Consider the following 15948-nt stretch of genomic DNA (forward strand, 5'->3'; position numbering starts at 1 on the left):
AGTCCCCGGGTTGTCACCCAGTGTGCTGATCAAGCCACTGCCTTCCTGCCCTCTGGGGCTCCACCACCTTGTCCTTCTGAGCCAGAAGCTCTGGTCTCCCCTAGCCAACGCACAGAGTAGGGATTACTGCCCCCCAGCAAAGCAACATGTATGCTGAACAAGCTCGGCTCCAGGAGGACTCAACTGTACGGCCTTTGACAACATCCAAGAACACAGCTCCCCACAGGGTTGCCAGGTGTCTGGTTTTGAACCAGACACTCCAGTATTTGAGCTTTCTGTTCGGGAAGCAAATTGAGAAAATATAAATGAGAAAATATAAATGTCTGGTATTTTCTAAATAAGATGTTGTCATGGCTCCTTCCCCACTCTGGCATGATAAATGCAGAAGGGGGGGCCAGCAAGTGTACCCCAAAGCCTTATCTACCAGGCTTTGGTATAAAACTTCCCCCAAAATCTTAAAAACCTAGATCTTGGGAATAAAACTTCCGCTGACACCACCCAAATGTTGATAAAGAAATCAGGGGAAAGATCATTTGGGAAATCTCACCCCTAAAATAAAAATCAAGGCACACCATTAACCACTGCCAGCTTAATAAAAAGAAAAGAAAGAACTTTTATTATTACAACAATATTCCTGTTGCAAGTATAATGACTAGATAGGAAGGTAACAAAATATACTCATGGGCAAGTAGGAATAAGAGATCCTCCGGAAAAGGGCTTTATTCCGGAGGATCGCGCCAGTCTAGACGCTCTTTTCCGGCTTTTCCCCAAGCAGGAAAAAAAGCGGCAGCCATGTTTATTTAAATCCCGCGGGGGATATTTAAATCCCCTGCGGATTTCCCTATTCTGACTTGCCTGCTTTGCATGCCTCTTCCGGAGAAGGGGCCAGTCTAGACGTAGCCATGGAGAAACTCCATGGGCCTAGAACTTAGTTACAAAGAAAAGCCAAAACATCTTTTAAACAGTGCCAAATCTCAGATCCCATACCCAATCCTTAAAACAATAAAGCCTAATGAAACTACCTAAACTTTACCCTACTTACAGAAAATGAAGAATGGTGTCTTGGAGAGAGAAAGACATGCTTGTCCCTCTCTGTAGCTGCAGAGGACTCCCACAGAGAGACAAAAGGAGAAAGGAAAAAAGCCAAATTCCTTTGTCCCAGTTTGAAAGTCCTACCTAGATTCCTACTGGTCACTCCACCTGGCTAGGTGTAGTTAACCCCTTAATCCCAAGGCTGCTGGGTAACCCTCATAATCATGACAGATGTAATGTAGATTGTGATGTAATGTTAAGTGTGTCCGGTATTTTCGTTGAAACGATCTGGCTACCCTAGCTCTCAAAGGGGACCAAAACTCTAAATAAATCTACAAATGGTCTGGTAGCACTTTATAGACTAACAAAACATGTAAATGGTATCATGAGCTTTCGTGGGCACAGCCCACTTCTTCAGATGACCGGCTGTGCCCACGAAAGCTACATATTTTGTTAGTTTATAAAGTGCTACCAGACCATTTTTTTTTTCTGTAACAGACTAACTCGGCTACCTCCTGAAACTCCAAATAAATCTGCCTACTATGTATAAAAGTTTTACACAGAAGCTACATCTATACTACGAGTTTTCTTGGCAAAAAATATGTTAACGAGGGACTCATTTGAATGAGTCACTATTTCATTTGCCTATTTCTGCCAATCCGTTTTTGCTCTGGGACTTTTTCGCATGTTGTGCAAAACCCCTTTTTCCGCAAGATCCTTATGCCCCAAAAAAGGAGGCATATCGATCTTGTGGAAAAAGGGGGGCTTGCGCAAAAAAAACCCTGTCCACACTGCTTGTTTTTGCGCAAAAACCCCAGCGCAAAAATGGATCGGCAGAAAATATGCAAATAAGATCACAACTCATGCAAATGAGTCCCTCATTAGCATATTTTGCCGAGAAAACTCGTAGTGTAGACGTAGCCAGAGAATGCTTATAACATCACCCTCTTTATCAATGAAAAATATGCACAGTTGTTGCTCGCCCATACAGATAACAATTATTTACACTAGGATTGATAATACACAAAATTATTTTTCTCTCTCTTTCTCTTGATATATATTTTTCCTGTGGGCTGACAGAATTAAGTCATCATGTCATCTGCATCCACAGGCTGGGGATGAAGGCACAGGGAAGAGAAGCACCAGCCGTGCCCCTTCCACCTGAGGTCCCACCCCTGGAGCCATACCCTACCCAACCCCCTGCCCGGTCCTCCCAGGTGGCCTGGGAAAGAACCAGGACTGCCATGCTACACCACGGCCTCGGCCAGGCTTTCCCCAGTGGCCAAAAGGAGAGCTAGGGCTGCCGCACCACAGCCATGGCCTTTCCTGGTGGCTGGGAGGGAGAGGGCCATGGCAGCCTTGGCCTAGCCCTCCCTGGCAGCCAGCGAGGGGAAAGCTGAGGCTGCCATGCTGTGGCCTTGGCGCAGAGCTGCAGCTACAGTATCAGTTGGTTTGGGCACAAGTCTTTGTAGGACCAACCACAGTTTGGGTTCACAGGCAAGACAAAACCATTGACAGGTTGTTGACTTGATCACCCAGCAATTAAAATCCTAAAGTGTCACTAACAGGGGTTCTGACAGACTTGCCAGGCTTCTTGGACAAGGTGGAGGAATGCCTTTGAGGATCTGGGCTTTTCTCTCTATTTACAGCATGTTCAGTCCCCTGTTGAAAGTGAAGAAAAATTTAATTATTGTTAATCACTAATCTTTTAGATATTTATGCAGCTGTCATCACATGGTATTTTATATCACATAGGGAGGAATTAATGAAGAGGACAGGAAGTCAGGGAACCTGAATTATTTCCCCAACTCTACCTTTGGTTCATGGTGTAACTTTGGTCAAGTCATTTACTCCCTTTTTCAGAAGTGACCCAAGAGGGTAGAGGTCACAAACTTTGGCCTACCCCACTCAAGACCGAAATTAAATGTCTGCAGGAGAACACTTAAAAATGGAGAACATAAGAACATAGGAACGGTCATACTCGGTCAGACCAAAGGTCCATCCAGCCCAGTACCCTGTCTGCCAACAGTGGCCAATGCCAGGTGTCCCAGAGGGAGTGAACTGAACAGGTACCGATCAAGCAATCTCTCTCCTGCCGTCCATCTCCACCCTCTGAAAAACAGAAGTTAGGGACACCATTCCTTACCCATGCTGTCTAATAAAGCCATGAATGGACTTAACCTCCATGGCTGTGTTTACACTGGCCACTTATTCCGGAAAAAAAGCCGCTTTTCCAGACTAACTTGCCAGCTGGCTACACTGGCCCCTTGAATTTCCGGAAAAGCACTGACGATCTACTGTAAGAAATCAGCCGCTTTTCCGGAAATACTATGCTGCTCCCGTTCGGGCAAAAGTCCTTTTTCCGGAAAACTGTTCCGGAAAAGGGCCAGTGTAGACAGCACAGTAGTTTTCCGCAAAAAAGCCCCGATCGCGAAAATGACGATCGGGGCTTTTTTGCAGAAAAGCGTGTCTACATTGGCACGGACGCTTTTCTGGAAAAAGTGCTTTTCCAGAAAAGCATCCTGCCAATGTAGACACGCTTTTTCCGGAAATACTTATAACAGAAAACTGTTCCGTTTTAAGCATTTCCGGAAAAGGGTGCCAGTGTAGATGTAGCCCATGAATGTATCTAGTTCTCTTTTAAACCCTTTTATAGTCCTAGCCTTCACTGAGGCAAGGAGTTCCACAGATTAACTAGGCACAGCGTGAAGAAGAACTTCCTTTTATTTGTTTTAAACCTGCTGCCCATTCGTTTAATTTGGTGGCCCCTAGTTCTTATATGCGGGGGAAACACGTACATAACTTTTCCTTCTTCACCTTCTTCACACCACTCCTGATTTTCTAAAGGAGGCAGCCCTTTAGCCAAGGTCTCCAGGGCCGAGCAGGCTGTACCCCTTTTCGGGGGAGAGGTCCTGCCCTCGGGCTTTGGGGCGCACGGCTGGAAGGGCTAGGCATGAGCCTGACTTGCCATTTCAGCTCATGGCCACCCGCCCAGGGACGGTCCCCACCCCGCCGCCTGACCCGTGTCCGGCGTGAGACACTGGTCCGCCGCGCGCGACCCCCGGCGCCGCCACCGCCGCCTCCTCCCGCGCTGCGGCGCTGGCCCGCTGGGGGCGCGCGGCTTGCGGCGCCCGGGTTCGCCGCCGGTTGGCCCCGGCTCCGCCGCCATCCCGGGAGCGGCCCCGGCGGTTGCTAGGCGCCCGCACAAGCGCCGCCGCGAGAGCCGAAGAGGCGGCGCCCGGCCCCAGGGAGGGAGCCAGCCAGCGAGGCCGCGGGTGAGTGGCCGCGCGGGGGCCCCTGCTCCTCGCCGCAGGTAGAGCCCGCCCGGCTTCCCGGGAGCTCTGAGGGGAACAGGGGGCGCGCGGCTTGCGGCGCCCGGGTTCGCCGCCGGTTGGCCCCGGCTCCGCCGCCATCCCGGGAGCGGCCCCGGCGGTTGCTAGGCGCCCGCACAAGCGCCGCCGCGAGAGCCGAAGAGGCGGCGCCCGGCCCCAGGGAGGGAGCCAGCCAGCGAGGCCGCGGGTGAGTGGCCGCGCGGGGGCCCCTGCTCCTCGCCGCAGGTGGAGCCCGCCCGGCTTCCCGGGAGCTCTGAGGGGAACAGGGGGCGCGCAGGCGGTAGCCGCTAGCAGCCGGGCCTCGGCTGAACCCTCCTCCCGCAGCCTGGGGGTTCCTTAAAAGGCCCCGGCGCCTGGAGCCCTGACAGGGGGGATTCTCCAGAAAGCTCCTGGGGCTGCGGGGGAGGATTCAATGTAAAGCCCCTGCGTTAAGGTTCTCGTAGGGATTGGTAACTGCTTAAACTATAGGAAACAAAGGGCAGAACTACGCAGTCAGTTTTCAGCCTGGGGAGGGGTAACCAGGGGGACCAAGCCTATACAACTTCTTCATAAATGATCTCGAGAATGGGGTAAACAGGTGCCGCTGATACCAAACTGCCCAAGGTAGTTAAATCCAAAGCAGACTGTGAAGAACTTCAAAAGGATCTCACAAAACTAGGTGACTAGGCAACACAAGTGGCAGATTAATTTTAAAGTTGATAAATGCAAAGTCATGCATATTAGGAAACATAATCCCAACTAGCGGTATAAAATGATGGGGACTAAATTAGCTTTTACCACCCGAGAGAGATCTTGGAGTCATTGGGGCTAGTTCCTGGAAAACATCCACTCAGTGTGCAGCAGCAGTCAAAAAAGCAAACCGAATTTTAGGAATCATTAAAAAGGTGGTAGAGAATAAAACAGAGGATATTTTATTGCCTATATATAAATCCATGATACGCCCATATCATGAATATTGCATGCAGATGTGGTTGCCCCATCTTAAAAAAAGACATCTTGGCATTGGAAAAAGTTCAGAAGTGGGTAACAGAAATGATTAAGGGCATGAAACAGCTGCCATATTAGGGAAGATTACAGGAGGCCCCTGACTTGTGACTGCCCGAGTTCTGACCCCCCGCACTTACAACCATTTTTGTAAGTGTGGAAGGGGCCAATAACCTCCCGACTTACGTCCTTGGCCCACATTTACGACTGCGCACAGCACCGATCGTAAATGAGGGTTTGAGTTACGACGCCCCCAATGTGCGATGCTTCCCCTGGAACCAATTGCGCAAGTCGGGGGCCTCCAGTAATGAAACTGGGACTTTTCAGTCTAGAAAAAAGGAGGAGTCTAAGGGAAAGTTATTTACTTGCTCCCATAACACAGGAACTATGGGTCACCAAGTGAAATTAATAAGTAGTAGGGATGTTAGATGATGAATTGAATAACTGTGTAACCTCATCAAATGTTAGCCATTACACTACTATTTAATAGTCCCCGGAGGCAGGGCCAGTAGCCAATGTGCTCTCTGCCCCACTCCCAGGGAGCTCCCTGCCACCCCATACTGCTGCATCTGATATGGAGGCAACAGTGTGGGGTGGCAGTAGCCCCTGTCTGTGGGGAGCCCAAGCTCCCCACTGACAAACTATGCTGGCATCCCATGGAGCAGCCTGTGATAGAGGCAGGAGAGTGGAGGTGTGGGGAAGGTGGATCCATGGAGCCAGTGCATGCGAGAAGCCAGTTTTTAAAGCCAGCTCCCGCAGATCACTGGTTCCTGCTCTTCCCGCCGCCGCCTCTGTGAGAGGAATAGGAGGGTCCACGGAGCTAGTATGCGTGGAGAGCTGTCTTAAAAGCCGGCTCCCCACATGTATTGGTTCCCACCTGCCTTTTCCCCCCACACTGGTGCCTCTGATAGCAGCACAGGGTGGCAGGAGGGTTTATGTGAGCCGATATGCATGGAGAGCTGGCTTGAAAGCCGACTTCCTGTGTGTACTGGCTCCTGGCTTCCCCCCTCATCCTCCATGAGGCTGCCTCTCTATCAGTGGCAGCAGTGCAGGGGCTGGGGGGCAGGCGGCTCCACAGGATACCATGCTCCAGCCTCCCCCCACCTTGCTGCCTCTGATACAGAGGCAGCAAGGTGGGGGGGGGGGGGGAGGGTGCGTGTAGTCAACAGGATTAACCAATAAGACCAGGTTAATAGTTCAGTTGACTATACATTGACATCCCTAATAGATATCAGGGTTGTTTTTGTTTTTTAAAGGACGTTCCTACAGGGTGTTGGTGCCCTGAATATGTTCAAAACATAAGACAGAATTATAAAATCTCAGAAGATAGGCTGTTTTACAAACTTTGCAAACCTTGGTAACCATTTCTGCTTGAAAATTCATGCACTGACTTGGTACTTTGGCCCAGATCCTCAAAGGTATTCCTGCTCCTAACTTCTATTGAAATCAAGAAGTTAGAAGCCTATATACCTGTGAGGATATGAGCCTTTATGTATATGCATGGCTTGTGTTTTCACAGCTTTTGTGGAAAATTCACCTGAATTAATTGATCATCAAAATCAGTGTTTCCTCTAAGCTGCAGAGGCAGCACAGCTTCATAGGTGATTAATCAGCCCTGTCCAGTCAGAGACTCAGGCTCCAGGCTCCCTGCATGGGTCTGATTAATCATCTGTGAAGCTGTACTGCTGTGCAGCTTAGAGGGAACACTGGTCAGAATGTGGAACATATGTCCACTTGCCCTTCTCTTGGACAAAGGCATTTGTTACATGAAGTTGGTATATCATTCAGAAAACAGCTAAACCTAGTGACACTTCAGTAGTTATAATAGATCTTTAGTATTATTGCCCCCATTAAGATCCAATCTTATACTTCATTTGCCAGCATTGCTTCAGTCTGTCTATCTGCATGCTCAGTTGGTTAGCAGAAGTGTAACAGTTCTATTTTGTAACTTACAATTTATACATCTTCCAGAAGCATTCTAAAATGCTTATTAGTTCCCACTGGGTTACGTTTCCTTATGTAGTAAAAAAGTGCAATCAAAAGACATATCTCCACAGCTCAGCTACCAACATATGGCAAGCATGTTAATTTGTATTTTGGAATCCCATAGTGCAAGGAGAAGAAATTCTTGGTAGTAACTAACAATTGGCATTTAAAGAGACCTAATAATTGTGGCGTACATGACAGCATCTTTAGAAAAGGGCTAAACCCCATGCAAACTGACATTATAACCCTTTCCTTGTTTGCTGATGGCCTTACTGTACAAAGAATCCACTGTAAATTACTATGGCAGATACACATGCAGACCACAGCCACTCCAAAATAACTGCTGCCAATGTCTTTTCTGTAGTTATTTGGGAGGACTGACTTCTGAATTGAACCACACAGTGAATAAGGAGTCAGTTGTGCATATGATTTTTAGGCAGGTTTTGTAGTCAGTTGCTGCTCTGAAAAGTCAGGGGACACGTGACCCAAAATAATTTTTATCCTTATCAATATCATATTCATTTACAAGTTTGACACTATCAACTTGGGCTTGAATAAAGATATTAACTGATTAGCACACTACAATGGCTATTTCCTCCACCTTTAATATTCACATTCACACATCATAAACTATATAGGGGACACATCTAGCCTGACTCAATTAGTGTCATTAACACTGGTCCTGCAATTGCCATGTAACTACTTGTGCTGTTATATGCATCCTGGATTCTATAATTTCCACTCCAGTTTATCAGGTGAAGTGGGTTTGTTAGTCTCTAAAATGCCACATTTGTTAGTCTCTAAGGTGTCACAAGACGGCTTGTTGTTTTTGAAGTTATAGATTAACATGGCTACCCCCTGATATGTCAGTGGAGTTAGTGTAAGATCAGTTTGGTCAGGTGAATTCCAGGGAGCACCATCATCAGTAATTTGAGCATACTCTGGAAAATGGCATTATGATAGTTTACATACCCCAAAACTAAAATACGGTTTATATGGATTTATGCCAGAGAACACTGTGTATTTAATGTGATTCTGGACATTTTTAATATGCTAGTTTTTACTTCAAGGGTTTGGGGTGTTTGGATTTTCTTTATTTTCCTATATATAACTTTTTTGCTATGTTAACCAATTTTGTTCTGCCCATTCTCTATAGAACTTTAACAATATGCTTGCTCCAATTTTTATATGTATCATATTTAAAACCTAGTTTCAGCAAAATATCTGGTGAAATTCCCGGAGCCATGGCTAGCGCTGACATCAAACCAAAATCTATAAGTCGTGCCAAAAAATGGTCAGATGAGGTAGAGAATCTATACAGATTTCAGCAAGCTGGATACAGGGATGAAATTGAATATAAACAAGTGAAGCAAGTTGATATGGTAAGATTTATAACTGTGCAGGGGCTATATAATTTAATTTTCTATTTCCTATTACCTATTAAATAGTGAAATAAAAAGGAGGCACACAGTGTATGTCATTTCATTTGCTTTTGGTTTTAGTCAAATTCAATGTTATTTCTTTAGATAGCTTTAGAAGTGTAGAATAACCGGTTTTCAGATAAATTTAATTTACTTGGCCTGCAGTGTGCTGCCTCTCCATCAGTTACATACTTAAACGTTTCAGAGCGTTTGTTAGATAATGGAGGTTTTTTTTTCATTAATGCTGGTGAAAGGTATATAGCTCACAGCTGGCTTCCACACACTAGTTTGCCAATGGGCACACCCCTTGATGTAGTATATCACTTTTTAAGGATGAGAAGATGGTACAGTTTCCTTGGGTTCAATCCAGCATCCCTGAAATCAGTGGCAGGTTTACCACTGAATTGCATTAAGGATGTTAATAGGCGGGTAATTGGCTAATCGTGTAGTTGATACAAATTGTATTGACTACATAATTAGTCGATAAGGGAAGGCGCTCAGTCTTGGCTTACACCAGGTCCAGGAGCTACCCCTGCTGTGGATCTGTAGTTTAAGTGTAGTAAAAGCTGGGCTCGTAGGTGGAGAGCTAGGACCCCCCACAGACAGAAGCTACTACCAGAGCAGCCTGCATTTGCAGCCAACCTGGGATCCCCTGCAGATAGGGACTGCTGCTGCGAAGCAGCCCCTGTCCACGGCAGCTGGGGCTGGCTGTGAACAGAGGCTGCTCCGGCAAACAACCTCTGTCTGCGGGATGCGGAGCAGCCCCTGTCCCCTCCCCCCGCTGCCTCTGATACAGAGACAGCAAAGTTTAGGGGGAATCCAAGTAGTTGAGTAGTTGACTCGATTGTCCGATAAGTCAACTATTCGACTACTCGCTTACATCCCTAAATTGTGTAGGAGTTGGATCATATTCCCTGTACATGCAATACTTAGCATCTCTGCTGAAAATGTCAACAGTGGAGAAAGTGAATGCTTGGTGTAGTGAAGGTGTTTACAATACAGATACCCCTCTACTGACCTCTACTCTATTGACCATCAATGAGTCAATCCTGTACACAAGTAATTGAAAACTTTGATGTATATTACATAAACTACCAATTAGTCACCAGATGCCAGACCACTACTAATCTACTCTGGATTCCAACCAGCAAACCAACAGGTGATAGGCTCTGTATTTCATTATTAATCTCTTAAATTATGTAGTACCTCATAATTCTTTTTAAAAACCTGCTCAGATCTAACATATAATTATTTTGAAATATACAGTTTGCATTAAAGAAAATAATTGGTACTTCTCATGCCTTGTAGCCACCTTCCATTATTTAAAAATCAACCGTTTGAAGCATTTTCAAAATATTAGAAACAGATTAAAATGTATTGGTGTTCAATCTCACCAAATTTCGTGTTTTAAATCAATATGATATGCACGTTCAAGCCTTTGAAATTGGTGAACCAACTGCTTTTTTTACCTTCATCAGTACTGTAAACATGTAAATGTGGTCTTTGAAAAGTTACTACTAGGCAATTTTTTTTTAAAATGCATATTTTAATTATACCCTATTTAAAATGGAAGTGTGAAAGAAGATACTGAGCTCAGATACTATGGTGAAGAGTGTAGTATAAGTGCCTACACAGAAGTCCATGAGAATGGTAGGATCTCTTTAGTTAATAAATTGTACAAACTACAAGACTGCTACTGGGTACAAGCCACAAAACAATACAACTATGATTTCATTGGCAGAGGGACATTTCAACTTAAAAACTATGCGGAGCTCTCTTTATATCAGATTTCCTTAGAATTAGCATCAGTTATATTGTAACTAATTATATTTTGAAATATGGCTTCCTTTTACTTTATTATGGAGGCTACAAGATCCAAGAGTAGAGAGACAAGAAATATTATATAGTACTTCCATTTAGACAAATAACCCAAGCAGCCGGCACAGCTGTATATTTAAGTACCAAGCTGAGTAATAAAATTACCATTTATGAGACATAATTTGAACGTGATCTGATTTGACATCCCTAATGGCATCCATAATTGTAAATCAGTAGTGAGAAATTAATATTTAGGCTTCAAGACAATAGGAAATACTTCTGTTGTTCATGCTGCATATGCTTATCTAATGCTATGGGAGCTCCCAAAAGCTCTTTAATTACAATAATTGAATGTCTGCACTTTTTACAAGGTAATAAATATCATCTGAGGTACTGAATTGAAAGCCATAGGTGATGGTGCTCGATACCTTGCAGGATTGGGTCCACTGACACTAACTTTTCTTATTTTACATAATGGCTCATTTGTTTCTTTGAAAATGCTGATGAAATATTTTTCATGGTTAAAAAGGTGCTGAAGAACCTTTTATATGCACATAATTCTTCCATAACTAGTGGAATCTTTCAGCCATTCACATTTTTTAATCACTGACTCTTGTTTATACAGTAGAAGGAAGGCTCTAGTATCCATTGGCTACTAAAGGAGAGTCCTAGACATTAGAGATGGAAAAGACCTATTGGATTAGGTCTAATATACTCCACTGCACCAGAGAAGGGTTGTTTCTGTTTTCCTTGCACCATATTTCCTAACAGCTTTGTCCATCCCAGTTTTAGATGACGTAAGTGCTGCAGCTTCCATCACATCCCTTTTGGACCATTCTTCTGACATAGTGAAGTACAGGCAGTCCCCAGGTTACGTAAAAGATAGGGACTGTAGGTTTGTTCTTAAGTTGAATCTGTATGTAAGTCGGAACTGGCATCCAGATTCAGCCGCTGCTGAAACTGACCGCCAGTTCTGACTTACATACAGATTCAACTTAAGAACCCCAAGCGTCCCCAAGTCAGCCGCTGCTGAAACTGATCAGCGGCTGATTCCAGGAAGCCCCGGGAAGAACAACTGTGCCTCGGGCTTCCTGTAGTCAGCGCTGGTCAGTTTCAGCAGCGGCTGACTTGGGGACGCCTGGGGCAGAGCAGCTGGGGTGCTGCCGGGTTGGTCCAGTAGTGCCCAGAGCGGCGCTGCGGGACCAACCGGCAGCGCCCCAGCTGCTCTGCCCCAGGGTCCACAACAAAAGCCTGGTCTGCTGGGGGAGGGGTGCACTAACCGCGCCCCCCCCCCCAGCAGACCAGGGACACGGGGAGCAAAGCCGCAGTGGCAGCGGGGTGCCGCGCCTCTGAGGCTTTGCTCCCGGTGCCCCTGGTCTGCTGGAGACGATCCCTAGCAGACCAGGGCACCGGGAGCAGCTTTCCTCACCCCAGAGGTCGAGGTGGCGGGACCACTGCGCTCTGGGCGGTCCCGCTGCCTGCGAGCTCCGGGGCGAGAAAGCGTAACTCGGGGACTCCCTGTATTGCTGGTTTTTTTGTTTGTGTGTTTTTTGTGCCATACTGAATTTTGGCTAGAAACCGGTTTTCTAATGTTTTGTGGTTTTTTGGGAAGCAATTTAATCATAAAGGAACCTGACGAAGTGGGTCTTTGTCCACGAAAGCTTATGCTCCAACACTTCAGTTAGTCTATAAGGTGCCACAGGACTCCACGCCGCTCTTGCAGATTCAGACTAACACAGCTACCCCTCTGATACTTGAATTTAATCATAAAGCACTAGTCAACTGCAAACCAATTTATTCATCAGAATGCGATGCATATAACAATATCTTCATGGATGTTTTCTCTCAGTGTCAGCATATTTAGAAGATGAGTGTATATTCTCCTCATTCTGTTTTCAGGTGGATCGTTGGCCAGAAACAGGATTTGTGAAAAAACTTCAGAGAAGAGACAATACTTTTTATTATTACAATAAGCAAAGAGAATGCGAAGACAAAGAAGTCCATAAAGTGAAAGTTTATGCTTATTAATTGTTATATCCCAATTACACTTTTTTATTTTGCTGTAAGTATGTTGCTTTAATCTATATATTTATAAAATGTAAGGAATTAAACAAGGTTTCTTAACTAATTTGTCCATTTCTAAATAGAGCAAAAGTGGTATTTTTGGGAGGAATAATAATCTATTGTCAGTACTGGATTTTCACAGAGCTTTTGATGAGATCTGAATAATTAGAAGTGCTAATCATTATTTAGTGCATTATTTTCAACCCTTGCATTGTGGCTTGTCAGGGTAAGCCACTGGCATGCCACAATACACTTTGTGTACCTGAGGGTCCAGAGGCACAGCTGCTCATGGTTTGCTGTTCCCAGCCAATGGGAGCTGTGAGTGGTCATGCCTGTGGATGCTCGGGTAAACAAAGCATCTCCTGGCTGCTAGTGGCTTACCTTGAAGTGACCCAAAGTTTGAAAGCCTCTGGTTCAGTGCATTAAATATTTAATATACTTTACTGGCAGTAGCTAATTAATTCTAACCACAATCTTAGGAGATAAATAACATTTATTATAATCAGTTTACAAATAAGAAAACGGAGGTAGAAAAGTTAAGTTACATCTGTAAGGTCATGAGGAAGTCTATGTCAGAACCAGTATTAGTATTTGTTAAAGGAAATCAAACGACCTAGTAGGAGGGGCCAAAGCCATGCTGTGGATTAAAAATTGCTTATGTGATGGGAAATGATCACAATAAATGTCTTTCTCTCTTAGCAAAGAGGAGAAAATAGTGAGGTATTCCACAGATCTGTGGGGGGGTTAGAATTTAAGTATTAATGACATTAAGGAGAATGTATTTAACAAATTGGTGACATTAGCCAATGATATAGGATATTTGACAGTAAAAACTAAAGTGGATTGTGAGGAGTTAAACACATGGTGGGGAAAAAGGGGGTATTGGGCAGCAAAGTGTCAAATAAAATCTGACTTGATGAGTAAGGTAATGCTCATAGATAGGAAAAACAATCTAAAATTGAAATGTAATGCTATACTGGAAGGCACTTGGATGTCAGAATGATGAGGGCAGTATAAAAATTGTATAGAACACATGAACATATAAAATAATGAGTTATTTTAATGGAAAAGAATGGTATAACATTATTGAAAACTTTCAAGTCATAGTTTCTCTTTTAAAATGAATGGGGTTTGAGTTTAGTTAAACTGCGGTGATATTCTGTACTCATAACAAGCAATTAGGATGATTGAACCAATTACTGTAATTAGGATAACCCATCTAATTGGTCATTCTAAGGAAACATCTATAGTGAACCTGGAATATCCGTCTGGTGGATGGGATAATGTTGGTAGCAGCTACATGGAGGGAGATTTATTTAAAAGAGTCAATGGATTAATATTTTTCCAGACTTACACACTAAGGCTGCGTCTAGACTGGCAAGATTTTGCACAAATACTTTTAATGGAAAAGTTTTTCCGTTAAAAGTATTTGCGCAAGAGAGCGTCTATACTGGCACGGATGCTTTTGCGCAAAAGACATATTTTGCGCAAAAGCATCCGTGCCAATGTAGATGCTCTCTTGTGCAAGAAAGCTCCGATGGCCATTTAAGCCATCGGGCTTTCTTGCGCAAGAAATTAACTTAGCTGTCTACACTGGCCCTCTTGCGCAAGAATACTTGCACAAGAGGGCTTATCCCTGAGCGGGAGCGTTGGAGTATTTGCGCAAGAACCACTGATTTTGTACAGTACAAAGTCAGTGTTCTTGCGCAAATACTCATGGCCAGTGTAGACAGGCAGCAAAATCTTGCCAGTCTAGACGCAGCCTAAAGCTTTGAATAAAAGAGAGAGATTTGTGTCTCTATGGTGTGATATTAAAAATAGAAGCACAGAAGTGCCTGTCTTTTACCCTGACAATTTAAGAGCGTTTACTATGGGATTAAAAAAATGACATTTTTGACAATGCTGTATCCATTTGAAGATCACAAAAATGAATGAAACTATAGATTCCAGTGTTGCTCAATTTGCTGGTAATGGTGCTCAAACCTCAGAATTCTAAATGTAGTGGTCTGTAGTATAATCCATCTTTTTGAACTATCTTGCTTGGTTTGGTGTCTGTGCAACAAAAGCAATTAATTGATGTGAATTAAATAATACTCCAGTTGTTAGTACTATATACTGTAGCTCCTTATCTTCCATTGCAGGAGTCTACCTGCAAAATAACTGTCAAAATGGCATTTTGAAGTCCATCTCAAATTTATTCTATATCAAATATGCTCAGTTTACCAGACAAAAGCTGAACTGCCAAACCCACATGAAGTGCAGTCTCAGCTGGCAGAGTCACTCTGGGTTCTTTCTGGTTCCCACATTATCATCTAACTGAAGTGAATTTTGTTACAGATACAGGTGTGATCCATTAGACAGAGCATATAACTAGGACTCAAAAATCTTGGAGTGAATTCCTGGCCCCATTGACATTAAAGCATGCTTTGCTATTGTCTTAATTGATCAAGGATTACATCCTTGGCTCCTGTTTCCTGCTCTTCCAGAGACTCAAGTCATTGACCTTCCCCATGCCTGAGTGTCCTTATCTGTATGACAGACAAGCATTATTATTTATTAACTCTCTAGTTATCAATAAAGGTTCTATAATTATTGCCCTGGTGATGTGAAAGCCAGAACAGAATCCAGCTCCACTCCTATAAATGTAGTGACTACAGTACTACCAAGAGTAAAAAGGAGTAAAAACTTATTTGGGGACTATATAATGCCATCAGTTTTTAAGCAGAGCTCCTCATTAAAAACACAGCATGTCTTGTTGTCAGAAAAGTAAAAATATTGGATTTGGAGGACATATAGAGAACACATCTGTTGAGTAAGAAAATGCTGCTTATATATAGCCCTTTTTTGACTATACCTAAACATCAAGCTTATATATGAATTGTGAACTCTAATGGCTTTCAGTATGTGTTTTTCTTCTTTAATGCATTACATGTGTGTTCCTATCCTTTATTTTGTCTTTTGTATTTAATTAACAGTATTAGTTTTGTTTGTGAAAATTAAAGACTGTTAATAAACAAAGGTGGGGATTTATTTATTTCTTTTTCCACATATAAAATGTGTTCCTATTTTTAGTGTATTCTTTCTTCATTTTCCATAATGTGTTCATAAATCACAAGGCCAGATTCTGGTCTCATTTCTATCAATGTATCTGATTTCACTGGAATCCTGCTGGAGTTAAGCTGTGTAAATGAGGTTAGAATTGGGCCTATGGTACCTTAAATTTACTGTCAACTTTTTTGGAAAAAAGAAATAGTGTTGCTCAGACATTCCTCATTGTAGCAATTGAGTAGCATGAGAAAAAAACATACTGT

General features: G+C 43.7%; 2 protein-coding genes across 2 annotated transcripts in view; one reads left to right on the plus strand and one right to left on the minus strand.

Moving 5' to 3' along the window:
- Positions 1–1147, minus strand: part of DCLRE1C (DNA cross-link repair 1C) — a 31998-nt gene extending 30851 nt beyond the window's left edge. The window contains exon 1 of the mRNA XM_075926110.1: positions 1043–1147. The gene's annotated coding sequence lies outside the window, so the exon portion shown is untranslated. The remainder of the gene's footprint in view (positions 1–1042) is intronic.
- A 3270-nt stretch (positions 1148–4417) lies between these two features.
- Positions 4418–15655, plus strand: MEIG1 (meiosis/spermiogenesis associated 1). Its single transcript, XM_075926117.1, has 3 exons — positions 4418–4551; positions 8545–8716; positions 12473–15655. The coding sequence occupies exons 2-3, from the start codon at positions 8579–8581 to the stop codon at positions 12599–12601; spliced, it is 267 nt and encodes an 88-aa protein (XP_075782232.1). The 5' UTR covers positions 4418–4551; positions 8545–8578; the 3' UTR covers positions 12602–15655.
- Positions 15656–15948: the final 293 nt, after the last annotated feature.

Source organism: Pelodiscus sinensis, chromosome 1 (genome assembly GCF_049634645.1).
Source record: "Pelodiscus sinensis isolate JC-2024 chromosome 1, ASM4963464v1, whole genome shotgun sequence".
In the NCBI taxonomy this organism is placed as follows: Eukaryota; Metazoa; Chordata; order Testudines; family Trionychidae; genus Pelodiscus; species Pelodiscus sinensis.

Bases quoted from the DNA above. Each gene is read 5' to 3' on its own strand.
- MEIG1 (XM_075926117.1), top strand. From the start codon at position 8,579: ATGGCTAGCGCTGACATCAAACCAAAATCTATAAGTCGTGCCAAAAAA. The intron at 8,717-12,472 runs GTAAGATTTATA...TTCTGTTTTCAG, and splicing joins AAGTGAAGCAAGTTGATATG to GTGGATCGTTGGCCAGAAAC.